General features: G+C 43.4%; 2 protein-coding genes across 2 annotated transcripts in view; both read right to left on the bottom strand.

Annotated features, from left to right (window-relative positions):
• LOC118383197 (probable E3 ubiquitin-protein ligase HERC1) overlaps window positions 1–5165 on the bottom strand; it is a 24765-nt gene extending 19600 nt beyond the window's left edge. The window contains exons 1-3 of the mRNA XM_052505402.1: window positions 5157–5165; window positions 4693–4902; window positions 1567–1702 (exon numbers count right to left, since the gene is read on the bottom strand). Of these exons, the coding sequence (XP_052361362.1) occupies window positions 1567–1702; window positions 4693–4902; window positions 5157–5165 (355 nt within the window). The remainder of the gene's footprint in view (window positions 1–1566; window positions 1703–4692; window positions 4903–5156) is intronic.
• On the bottom strand, window positions 2269–13131 carry LOC118382086 (probable E3 ubiquitin-protein ligase HERC1). The gene is made up of 6 exons (XM_052505403.1): window positions 12964–13131; window positions 11516–11650; window positions 10420–10585; window positions 6825–6948; window positions 4693–4902; window positions 2269–2345 (listed from the first exon to the last, which is right to left on the bottom strand). The coding sequence occupies exons 1-4, from the start codon at window positions 13101–13103 to the stop codon at window positions 6853–6855; spliced, it is 537 nt and encodes a 178-aa protein (XP_052361363.1). The 5' UTR covers window positions 13104–13131; the 3' UTR covers window positions 2269–2345; window positions 4693–4902; window positions 6825–6852.
• Between the last annotated feature and the right edge of the window lie 571 nt (window positions 13132–13702).

Below are 13702 nucleotides of genomic sequence, written 5' to 3'. Positions count from 1 at the left end.
GTGACATGTAGATCTCATCTACAGAGATAGACAGAGATAATAAACCAGGAAGTGACATGTACATCACATCTAGAACAGAGACAGAGAGGTAATAAACCAGGAAGTGACATGTAGATCTCATCTACAGAGACAGACAGAGAGTTAATAAACCAGGAAGTGACATGTACATCACATCTAGAACAGAGACAGACAGGTAATAAATCAGGAAGTGACATGTACATCACATCTAGAACAGAGACAGACAGGTAATAAATCAGGAAGTGACATGTACATCACATCTACAACAGAGACAGACATACAGGTAATAAATCAGGAAGTGACATGTACATCACATCTAGGACAGAGACAGAGATATAATAAACCAGGAAGTGACATGTACATCACATCTAGAACAGAGACAGACAGAGAGGTAATAAACCAGGAAGTGACATGTACATCACATCTACAACAGAGACAGACAGAGAGGTAATAAACCAGGAAGTGACATGTACATCACATCTACAACAGAGACAGACAGAGAGTTAATAAACCAGGAAGTGACATGTACATCACATCTACAACAGAGACAGACAGGTAATAAATCAGGAAGTGACATGTACATCACATCTAGAACAGAGACAGACAGAGAGATAATAAACCAGGAAGTGACATGTACATCACATCTAAAACAGAGATAGACAGACAGGTAATAAATCAGGAAGTGACATGTACATCACATCTAGAACAGAGACAGACAGAGAGATAATAAACCAGGAAGTGACATGTACATCACATCTAGAACAGAGACAGACAGAGTGAGGCATTTCTTCTTGGCATTGAAATGAAAACATCTCTGATTGAGAGATAGAGAGAAGAATACAAAAGATAGAGGCAGAAAGAGAAAAGAAAGGGTGAAATTGGATCCCTGCTGGGAAGATATTAGAAGGGGTGAAAATGGATCCCTGCTGGGATGATATTAGAAGGGGTGAAAATGGATCCCTGCTGGGATGATATTAGAAGGGGTGAAATTGGATCCATGCTGGGTTGATATTAGTGCTGAGCAATTAGCCATTTTTAAAGTCAGTTCGGATTCGGTCCGATTTTCAAAATATAATCACGATTTTGGTTTTGACTATTATTTATTTCTTTACATGAAATGTACTATGCATTATGTGGGTTAAATGCTGTAACAACAGAATAAAACAATTAATACAAGACCCATGAAGGTAGTGACTGTCCATTACTGCTCATCTCTTATCAACCATCAGTTATTTATTTTAATAAAATATTTATATTATATTACATTTGTTTTATTTGATAACTTTATTATTAAGTGAGAGAGAGAGAGAGAGAGACAGAGAGAGAGAGAGAGAGAGAGAGAGAGAGAGAGTGAGAGAGAGAGAGAGAGACAGAGAGAGAGAGAGAGAGAGAGAGAGAGAGAGAGAGAGAGAGAGAGAGAGAGAGAGAGACAGAGAGTGACAGAGAGTGAGGGGAGAGATAGAGGGGGAGACAGACAGACAGCCAGCCAGACAGACAGACAGACAGACAGACAGACAGACAGGGTGATACAATAGTAGACATAATAACCTCGTAGTTTCTCTCTGATGCTGCCGTTCCAGGAGCTCTCCTGCAGCAGGGTGGTGGAGCGGGAGAAGATGTCTGTAGCGAGAGGGGGGAGCAGCAGCTGGAGGTGCTTAGGAGCAGAGCCACACTGACTGGAGTTCTGGAGGTATTATAGACCAGGACAATGTTACTAACTATTACTACTACTAGAGTTCTGGAGGTATTATAGACCAGGACAATGTTACTAACTAACTATTACTACTACTAGAGTTCTGGAGGTATTATAGACCAGGACAATGTTACTAACTATTACTACTACTAGAGTTCTGGAGGTATTATAGACCAGGACAATGTTACTAACTATTACTACTACTAGAGTTCTGGAGGTATTATAGACCAGGACAATGTTACTAACTATTACTACTACTAGAGTTCTGGAGGTATTATAGACCAGGACAATGTTACTAACTATTACTACTAGTAGAGTTCTGGAGGTATTATAGACCAGGACAATGTTACTAACTAACTATTACTCTGTGTGTGTGTGTGTGTGTGTGTGTGTGTGTGTGTGTGTGTGTGTGTGTGTGTGTGTGTGTGTGTGTGTGTGGTGTGTGTCCCTGCCCAGTGTGTGTGTGTGTCCCTGCGTACCTCAGTAACACAGTTGATGTGGCAGTATGCCAGCAGTTGTTTCTGTAGGGAGCAGAGCTCTCCTGGAGATGGGCCGGAGCTGACTGCTGTCTGAGGAAGACGTTCCCTGGAGCAGCTTGTCACTGTTCTTCTGCTAGTTCCCCAAACGCTTGGTCCTGCACAATGCGCACACACACGCACGCGCACACGCACACGCACACACACAGACCAGGACAATGTTACACACACACACACACACAATGAATATTCAGGCAACAAGAGAGAGAAGCACAGATCTGCTACTTAATACCACCCAGGAGATAAACTAGATAAACTAGCAGCTACATCTACCACCCAGGAGATAAACTAGATAAACTAACAGCTACATCTACCACCCAGGAGATAAACTAGATAAACTAACAGCTACATCTACCACCCAGGAGATAAACTAGATAAACTAACAGCTACATCTACCACCCAGGAGATAAACTAGATAAACTAACAGCTACATCTACCACCCAGGAGATAAACTAGATAAACTAACAGCTACATCTACCACCCAGGAGATAAACTAGATAAACTAACAGCTACATCTACCACCCAGGAGATAAACTAGCAGGGTAACAGCTACATCTACCACCCAGGAGATAAACTAGATAAACTAACAGCTACATCTACCACCCAGGAGATAAACTAGATAAACTAACAGCCACATCTACCACCCAGGAGATAAACTAGATAAACTAACAGCTACATCTACCACCCAGGAGATAAACTAGATAAACTAACAGCTACATCTACCACCCAGGAGATAAACTAGATAAACTAACAGCTACATCTACCACCCAGGAGATAAACTAGATAAACTAACAGCTACATCTACCACCCAGGAGATAAACTAGATAAACTAACAGCTACATCTACCACCCAGGAGATAAACTAGATAAACTAACAGCTACATCTACCACCCAGGAGATAAACTAGATAAACTAACAGCCACATCTACCACCCAGGAGATAAACTAGATAAACTAACAGCTACATCTACCACCCAGGAGATAAACTAGATAAACTAACAGCTACATCTACCACCCAGGAGATAAACTAGCAGGGTAACAGCTACATCTACCACCCAGGAGATAAACTAGATAAACTAACAGCTACATCTACCACCCAGGAGATAAACTAGCAGGGTAACAGCTACAGAGGAGAGGAGAGGAGAGGAGAGGAGAGGAGAGGAGAGGAGAGGAGAGGAGAGGAGAGGTAAACTGTCTACTCAGTGTTCAATGGTTGAATCATTTTAGTACCGCTGTACCCTATTGCAGGTCTAATCATAGACTGGAAGACTCCCAAGAGAAATGGTGCAGGGTTGTCTCTCCATCCATTCCCTACCTTTAATCCTGAGGCAACATAACGTAGGGCCCTCCCCCCTGCCTAAATAACGGTAGAGGACATACTGGATGACTGACAGATCGGCAGAACTAATAGAGATGCCCCCAAATCTAGTGGAGAGAGGTGTAGTCTGTGAAGAGCTAGGCTAAAAAATAAAAATAAAAAAATAAATAAAAATAAAAAATAAAAAAATAAAAATAATAAAAATATGCCATTTAGCAGACGCTTTTATCCAAAGCGACTTACAGTCATGTGTGCATACATTCTACGTATGGGTGGTCCCGGGAATCGAACCCACTACCCTGGCGTTACAAGCGCCATGCTCTACCAACTGAGCTACAGAAGGACCAGAGAGTACCTCTGTACTCTCTATGAGCTACAGGCCACTTTAAGCCGTACACTCCACAGAGCTGGGCTTTATGGAAGTGTGGCCAGAAAAAAGCCATTGCTTAAGGAAATAAATAAGCAAACACGTTTGGTGTTCGCCAAAAGTCATTTGGAAGATTCCCCAAAAATGTGGAAGAAGGTACTCTGGTCAAATGAGACTAAAATGTAGCTTTTTGGCCATCAAGAAAAACGCTATGTTTGGTGCAAACCCAACACCTCTCATCACCCCGAGAACACCATCCCCACAATGTCTTGGAATGGCCCAGTCAAAGCCCAGAACTCAATCCAATTGAGAATCTGTGGTATGACTTAAAGATTGCTGTACACCAGCGGAAACCCATCCAACTTGAAGGAGCTGGAGCAGTTTTGTCTTGAAGAATGGGCAAAAATCCCCCAGTGGCTAAATGTGTCAAGCTTATGGAGACATACCCTAAGAGACTTGCAGCTGTACTTGCTGCAAAAGGTGGCTCTACAAAATATTGACTTTGGGGGGGTGAATAGTTATGCACGCTCAAGTTTTCTGTTTTTTTGTCTTATTTCTGGTTTGTTTCACAAAAAATATTCAGTATTTTCAAAGTGGTAGGCATGTTGTGTAAATCAAATGATACAAACCATCCCAAAAAAATCTATTTTAATTCCAGGTTGTAAGGAAACAAAATAGGAAAAATGCCAAAGGGGGTGAATACTTTCGCAAGCCACTGCGAGACAGAATGATCTGGAACAACTAGGCTGCCTCTCTCCTCACCGTGTAGAAGCCCAGGTTCCTGAGCAGGGTCTTCATTAGGATCTCAGCCAGGTGTGTGTCAGGGTTGGTGCCGGGGGCTCCGTAGGAGGGGTCCAGGCCGCAGGAGGAGGCCAGGGCCTCGGGGGCCTCGGGGGGACAGCTGAACCCCAGGAGGGATGCTACGTGGGTGTGGTCCTGGAGCGAAGTCAGAATGATGTCCAGTTGCATCCTCTGGAAAACACAGGGTCAAGGGTCAGAGGTTAGAGGTCAGGGGCAGGGACAGGATGCAGCTGAAGAGAGATACACAGAAGTCAGCTATCTATCGATCTATGGCAGCATTTTGACTTGGGAACGTTTGGAGCAGCTTTTCCCAAACCTGCACTTCGTTTTATTTTGACATTTCTTTGTATATTTTAATCCATAAAGATGATGCTGATTCATGATTTTGACAGGTTGAGAAAAGCTTCCTGCCCGTCTGTCCCGACTCCCGACATGTTCATTACTATGAGACAGCTGGAGATCAAATTTGAATATTGAAACAATGTTGCAAATGTCAGAGAGACAAACAGAAAGGTTGATATAAATCCCCTCTGTTGAAAACTAAATGTGAGACCATGTCTAGATGCTTTTCATAGTGGAGATCAAGTTCATAAATTGCCTGGCTGGGCTGACGAAATGTTGTATTTGCCGGAGTCAGATGGAACAGAGTAAATAGGCATTTTTAACGTCATAGATTTAGCCGGTGGTAACTTGTGGAATAGACATCGGCTGGAATGCGGTTTTAACCAATCAGCATTCAGGATTAGACCCACCTGTTATATAAAATAGCATTAAGGCACCTTGGGAGTTTATGGTATATGGTCAATATACCACGGCTTAGGGCTGTATCCAGGCACTCCGTGTTGCGTCATGGCTAAGAACAGCCCATAGCCGTGCTATATTGACCATATACCACACTCCCTCGGGCCTTATTGCTTAAATAGAACTAGGGCCTTATTGACTAAATAGAACTAGAGCCTTATTGACTAAATAGAACTAGAGCCTTATTGACTAAATAGAACGAGGGCCTTATTGACTAAATAGAACTAGGGCCTTATTGACTAAATAGAACTAGGGCCTTATTGACTAAATAGAACTAGGGCCTTATTGACTAAATAGAACTAGAGCCTTATTGACTAAATGGAACTAGAGCCTTATTGACTAAATAGAACTAGAGCCTTATTGACTAAATAGAACTAGAGCCTTATTGACTAAATAGAACTAGGGCCTTATTGACTAAATAGAACTAGGGCCTTATTGACTAAATAGAACTAGGGCCTTATTGACTAAATAGAACTAGGGCCTTATTGCTTAAATAGAACTAGGGCCTTATTGACTAAATAGAACTAGAGCCTTATTGACTAAATAGAACTAGAGCCTTATTGACTAAATAGAACGAGGGCCTTATTGACTAAATAGAACTAGAGCCTTATTGACTAAATAGAACTAGAGCCTTATTGACTAAATAGAACTAGAGCCTTATTGACTAAATAGAACTAGAGCCTTATTGACTAAATAGAACTAGGGCCTTATTGACTAAATAGAACTAGGGCCTTATTGACTAAATAGAACTAGGGCCTTATTGACTAAATAGAACTAGGGCCTTATTGACTAAATAGAACTAGGGCCTTATTGACTAAATAGAACTAGGGCCTTATTGACTAAATAGAACTAGGGCCTTATTGACTAAATAGAACTAGGGCCTTATTGACTAAATAGAACTAGGGCCTTATTGACTAAATAGAACTAGGGCCTTATTGACTAAATAGAACTAGGGCCTTATTGACTAAATAGAACTAGGGCCTTATTGACTAAATAGAACTAGGGCCTTATTGACTAAATAGAACTAGGGCCTTATTGACTAAATAGAACTAGGGCCTTATTGACTAAATAGAACGAGGGCCTTATTGACTAAATTGAACTAGGGCCTTATTGACTAAATAGAACTAGGGCCTTATTGACTAAATAGAACTAGGGCCTTATTGACTAAATAGAACTAGGGCCTTATTGACTAAATAGAACTAGAGCCTTATTGACTAAATAGAACTAGGGCCTTATTGATACAGGTAAATAGTGTTGTTCAGACCAACGTGCAATACATCTATGTACTATACCTGTCCTTTAGACAGACTCTCCCATCTGTCAGGTCCCTGGGGCAGCAGGGAGTGGAGAAGCTCCATCCTCTCTCAGAGGAGGTAACAGCATAGTGGCCCCCACAGACAGAGTCTCAATCACAGCCTAGAGAAAACACGGAGATGGGTCAACGCAACAGAGACACAGTGTTAGAGCCCGACAACACAGAGTTAGAGCCTGAAAACACAGAGACACAGGGTTAGAGCCTGACAACACAGAGTTAGAGCCTGAAAACACAGAGACACAGGGTTAGAGCCTGACAACACAGAGAAACCATTAGAGCCTCACAACACAGAGACACAGTGTTAGAGCCTGAAAACACAGAGACACAGTGTTAGAGCCTGACAACACAGAGACACAGTGTTAGAGCCTGACAACACAGAGACACAGTGTTAGAGCCCGACAACACAGAGACACAGTGTTAGAGCCCGACAACACAGAGACACAGGGTTAGAGCCTGACAACTCAACACAGTATTAGAGCCTGACAACTCAACACAGTGTTAGAGCCTGACAACTCAACACAGTGTTAGAGCCTGACAACTCAACACAGTATTAGAGCCTGACAACTCAACACAGTGTTAGAGCGTGTCAACACAGACACAGTGTTAGAGCCTGACAACTCAACACAGTGTTAGAGACTGACAACTCAACACAGTGTTAGAGCGTGACAACACAGACACAGTGTTAGAGCCTGACAACACAGAGACACAGTGTTAGAGCCTGACAACTCAACACAGTGTTAGAGCCTGACAACACAGAGACACAGTGTTAGAGCCTGACAACACAACACAGTGTTAGAGCCTGACAACACAGAGACACAGTGTTAGAGCCTGACAACACAGAGACACAGTGTTAGAGCCTGACAACACAGAGACACAGTGTTAGAGCCTGACAACACAGAGACACAGTGTTAGAGCCTGACAACACAGAGACACAGTGTTAGAGCCTGACAACACAGAGACACAGTGTTAGAGCCTGACAACACAGAGACACAGTGTTAGAGCCTGACAACACAGAGACACAGTGTTAGAGCCTGACAACACAGAGACACAGTGTTAGAGCCTGACAACACAGAGACACAGGGTTAGAGCCTGACAACACAGTGTTAGCGTTTCAAACACAGTCTGGCATAAACAACAACAGCACCACACAATGAGAGGAGACAACAGCTTGACTATCGATCTCAATCCCAGCCTGACAACCAAAACACACAATGAGAAGAGACAACAGCTTGACTATCGATCTCAATCCCAGCCTGACAACCAAAACACACAATTAGAAGAGACAACAGCTTGACTATCGATCTCAATCCCAGCCTGACAACCAAAACACACAACGAGAGGAGACAACAGCTTGACTATCGATCTCAATCCCAGCCTGACAACCAAAACACACAATGAGAAGAGACAACAGCTTGACTATCGATCTCAATCCCAGCCCGACAACCAAAACACACAACGAGAGGAGACAACAGCTTGACTATCGATCTCAATCCCAGCCTGACAACCAAAACACACAACGAGAGGAGACAACAGCTTGACTATCGATCTCAATCCCAGCCTGACAACCAAAACACACAACGAGAGGAGACAACAGCTTGACTATCGATCTCAATCCCAGCCTGACAACCAAAACACACAACGAGAGGAGACAACAGCTTGACTATCGATCTCAATCCCGGCCTGACAACCAAAACACACAACGAGAGGAGACAACAGCTTGACTATTGATCTCAATCCCAGCCTGACAACCAAAACACACAACGAGAAGAGACAACAGCTTGACTATCGATCTCAATCCCAGCCTGACAACCAAAACACACAATTAGAAGAGACAACAGCTTGACTATCGATCTCAATCCCAGCCTGACAACCAAAACACACAATGAGAAGAGACAACAGCTTGACTATCGATCTCAATCCCAGCCTGACAACCAAAACACACAACGAGAAGAGACAACAGCTTGACTATCGATCTCAATCCCAGCCTGACAACCAAAACACACAATGAGAAGAGACAACAGCTTGACTATCGATCTCAATCCCAGCCCGACAACCAAAACACACAACGAGAGGAGACAACAGCTTGACTATCGATCTCAATCCCAGCCTGACAACCAAAACACACAACGAGAGGAGACAACAGCTTGACTATCGATCTCAATCCCAGCCTGACAACCAAAACACACAACGAGAGGAGACAACAGCTTGACTATCGATCTCAATCCCAGCCTGACAACCAAAACACACAACGAGAGGAGACAACAGCTTGACTATCGATCTCAATCCCAGCCCGACAACCAAAACACACAACGAGAGGAGACAACAGCTTGACTATCGATCTCAATCCCAGCCTGACAACCAAAACACACAACGAGAGGAGACAACAGCTTGACTATCGATCTCAATCCCAGCCTGACAACCAAAACACACAACGAGAGGAGACAACAGCTTGACTATCGATCTCAATCCCGGCCTGACAACCAAAACACACAACGAGAGGAGACAACAGCTTGACTATCGATCTCAATCCCAGCCTGACAACCAAAACACACAACGAGAGGAGACAACAGCTTGACTATCGATCTCAATCCCAGCCTGACAACCAAAACACACAACGAGAGGAGACAACAGCTTGACTATCGATCTCAATCCCGGCCTGACAACCAAAACACACAACGAGAGGAGACAACAGCTTGACTATCGATCTCAATCCCACCAGACAACCAAAACACACAACGAGAGGAGACAACAGCTTGACTATCGATCTCAATCCCAGCCTGACAACCAAAACACACAACGAGAGGAGACAACAGCTTGACTATCGATCTCAATCCCAGCCTGACAACCAAAACACACAACGAGAGGAGACAACAGCTTGACTATCGATCTCAATCCCAGCCTGACAACCAAAACACACAACGAGAGGAGACAACAGCTTGACTATCGATCTCAATCCCGGCCTGACAACCAAAACACACAACGAGAGGAGACAACAGCTTGACTATTGATCTCAATCCCAGCCTGACAACCAAAACACACAACGAGAAGAGACAACAGCTTGACTATCGATCTCAATCCCGGCCTGACAACCAAAACACACAACGAGAGGAGACAACAGCTTGACTATCGATCTCAATCCCGGCCTGACGACCAAAACACAGCGACACTGGGTTTGGCTCAGGGACAAAACCCCAACGGGTCAGGGACAAAACCCCAACGGGTCAGGGACAAAACCCCAACGGGTCAGGGACAAAACCCCAACGGCTCAGGGACAAAACCCCAACGGCTCAGGGACAAAACCCCAACGGCTCAGGGACAAAACCCCAACGGGTCAGGGACCTGGCAAATAGTCAAGTTCAGACCAGTCAGTCAACAGCTTGTGCCTTGTTGCTTTACATATCCAGAGTCCATATTGTCATCTCCAGTCTGAAAGGTAATGTTGTCTGGTAATTAGAGATGTAGTGTTTTGAGGGTTTATAGTTAAATCTATATTGTTAACATTCGGGCTGTATACAGACACCCTTCAAAGGAACAGCTGATCTAGTGGGTTTACTGTGTGAGTCGGTGTTCACCTCTTGGATCTCATCAGGAACAGAGGAATCCATCAGTCTGAAGAGAAGGTTCCGGAGGGGGCGGGCCTGTCGCCCTAGGATACTGGTGGCCACTCCCCCGGCCAGAGCCAAAGCCAGGTGATTGGACAGCAGTCGAAGGCAGAGTTTCAGGAAGTTGTGATGCTCCCTGTAATGAAGTGGTACGTCAGAGTGTTATGAGATACTGTCTTGATAAGACAGAAGACGAAGCCCAGCAGAAAGGCAATGCAACGGTTTTCATTGATTGTAGCATCAGTAAAATGCTACAGAATACTACATGCTAAATGCTACAGAATGCTACATGCTAAATGCTACAGAATGCTACATGCTAAATGCTACAGAATGCTACATGCTAAATGCTACAGAATGCTACATGCTAAATGCTACAGAATGCTACATGCTAAATGCTACATAATGCTACATGCTAAATGCTACAGAATGTACAGTTGAAGTCGGAAGTTTACATACACCTTAGCCAAATACATTGAAACTCGGTTTTTCACTGTTCCTGACATTTAATCCTAGTAAAAAAATCCCTGTTTAAGGTCAGTTAGAATCACCACTTTATTTTAAGAATGTGAAATGTCAGAATAATAGTAGAGAGAATGATTTATTTCAGCTTTTATTTCTTTCATCACATTCCCAGTGGGTCAGAAGTTTACATACACTCAAACCTTATTGTGTTTTCGTGGTCTTACGGGACTGTTAATGCCTCAGATGAATAGTCAGTGTGGTGGATGGAGGCTGCTGTCATTTCACGTCTTCAGGACGGAATGTTTAGAATGAATAGAACCCCACTAAACACATTGTATCCATGACACGGTTCCAACGATTTCATTCCTGTCTTCAGGACGGAATGTTTAGAATGAATAGAACCCCACTAAACACATTGTATCCATGACACGGTTCCAACGATTTCATTCCTGTCTTCAGGACGGTCTCATCAGAATGTTTAGAATGAATAGAACCCCACTAAACACATTGTATCCATGACACGGTTCCAACGATTTCATTCCCGTCTTTACAGTGAGCTCCCTGTAGGGTTCCCTGTAGGAGTGCCTGCAGTACCAGTACCTACCTGGAGGAGGGGAAGGGGAGGGGTGGCACCTCGCTGTTGATGCCGTCACAGTAGCGCTCTAGGAAGGAACGCAGGTGAGAGAAGGTGCATTCTTCCAGGTCCACACAGTAGGGTCTGTGCCACGCTACCACCTGTCTGTCGACCAATTAAAACACAACAATATTATCATCTCATAGGGTCTGTGCCACGCTACCACCTGTCTGTCGACCAATTAAAACACAACAATATTATCATCTCATAGGGTCTGTGCCACGTACCACCTGTCTGTCGACCAATTAAAACACAACAGTATTATCAACTCATAGGGTCTGTGCCACGCTACCACCTGTCTGTCGACCAATTAAAACACAACAATATTATCATCTCATAGGGTCTGTGCCACGCTACCACCTGTCTGTCGACCAATTAAAACACAACAATATTATCATCTCATAGGGTCTGTGCCACGCTACCACCTGTCTGTCGACCAATTAAAACACAACAATATTATCATCTCATAGGGTCTGTGCCACGCTACCACCTGTCTGTCGACCAATTAAAACACAACAATATTATCATCTCATAGGGTCTGTGCCACGCTACCACCTGTCTGTCGACCAATTAAAACACAACAATATTATCATCTCATAGGGTCTGTGCCACGCTACCACCTGTCTGTCGACCAATTAAAACACAACAATATTATCATCTCATAGGGTCTGTGTGTGCTACCACCTGTCTGTCGACCAATTAAAACACAACAATATTATCATCTCATAGGGTCTGTGTGTGTGTGTGTGTGTGTGTGTGTGTGTGTGTACGGTAGGAACAGTCCCCACTGACCCCTGCAGGTCTGAAGTCCAGGGTTGTGGTGCAGCAGACTCAGCATTCCACATAGAAGCACCATGGATAGGGGGGGAATGGGCATCGTGTCTCTTCTAAATGCTATATTTCTATACTGACCTGTCCCTGGGTATCGTGTCACTTCTAAATGCTATATTTCTATACTGACCTGTCCCTGGGCATCGTGTCTCTTCTACATGCTATATTTCTATACTGACCTGTCCCTGGGCATCGTGTCTCTTCTACATGCTATATTTCTATACTGGCATGTCCCTGGGCATCGTGTCTCTTCTACATGCTATATTTCTATACTGGCATGTCCCTGGGCATCGTGTCTCTTCTACATGCTATATTTCTATACTGGCATGTCCCTGGGCATCGTGTCTCTTGTAAATGCTATATTTCTATACTGACCTATCCCTGGGCATCGTGTCTCTTCTAAATGCTATATTTCTATACTGACCTGTCCCTGAGCATTATGTCTCTTCTACATGCTATATTTCTATACAGACCTGTCCCTGGGCATCATGTCTCTTCTAAATGCTATATTTCTATACTGACCTGTCCCTGGGCACCGTGTCTCTTCTACATGCTATATTTCTATGCGTTCCGGGAGCAGGACCAACCTGTCCCTGGGCAGAGCGGTCCATGCCAGGCTGTGGGAGGTACCAGCTGAGATCTGTTGGATGACCACACCGTCCAGACCAACCACCTTCTTCGGCTTGGTGATGGGACCAGTAGAGTTACCCTGGCCACACTGGCCCATGGAGTTGTTACCCCAAGCATACACCTCATTGTCTATAGGTGGAGGAGAGACAGAGAGATGAGAGGAAAAATAGACATCAAGTTGATTTAATCATCCAATCATGGGAACATTTTGAGATGTTACGATGTAGTTTAAAATGTGGTGTGAGATTAAGAAGTGAGATGAAGAAGTGAGATTAAGAAGTGAGATTAAGAAGTGAGATTAAAAAGTGAGATGAAGAAGTGAGATGAAGAAGTGAGATGAAGAAGTGAGATGAAGAAATAAGATTAAGAAGTGAGATTAAAAGTGAGATTAAGAAGTAAAACTAAGTGAGATGAAGAAATAAGATTAAGAAGTGAGATGAATAAATAAGATTAAGAAGTGAGATTAAGAAGTGAGATTAAAAAGTGAGATTAAGAAGTGAGATTAAGAAGTGAGATTAAGAAGTGAGATTAAGAAGTGAGATTAAAAAGTGAGATTAAAAAGTGAGATTAAGAAGTGAGATTAAGAAGTGAGATTAAGAAGTGAGATTAAGAAGTGAGACTAAGAGGTGAGACTAAGAGGTGAGACTAAGAAGTGAGATTAAGAAGTGAGATTAAGAAGTGAGATTAAGAAGTGAG

Source organism: Oncorhynchus keta, unplaced genomic scaffold, assembly GCF_023373465.1.
Source record: "Oncorhynchus keta strain PuntledgeMale-10-30-2019 unplaced genomic scaffold, Oket_V2 Un_contig_23617_pilon_pilon, whole genome shotgun sequence".
NCBI lineage: Eukaryota > Metazoa > Chordata > Actinopteri > Salmoniformes > Salmonidae > Oncorhynchus > Oncorhynchus keta.
The sequence above is the reverse complement of the archived record's forward strand: the minus strand, read 5'-3'. Positions and strand labels throughout refer to the sequence as shown.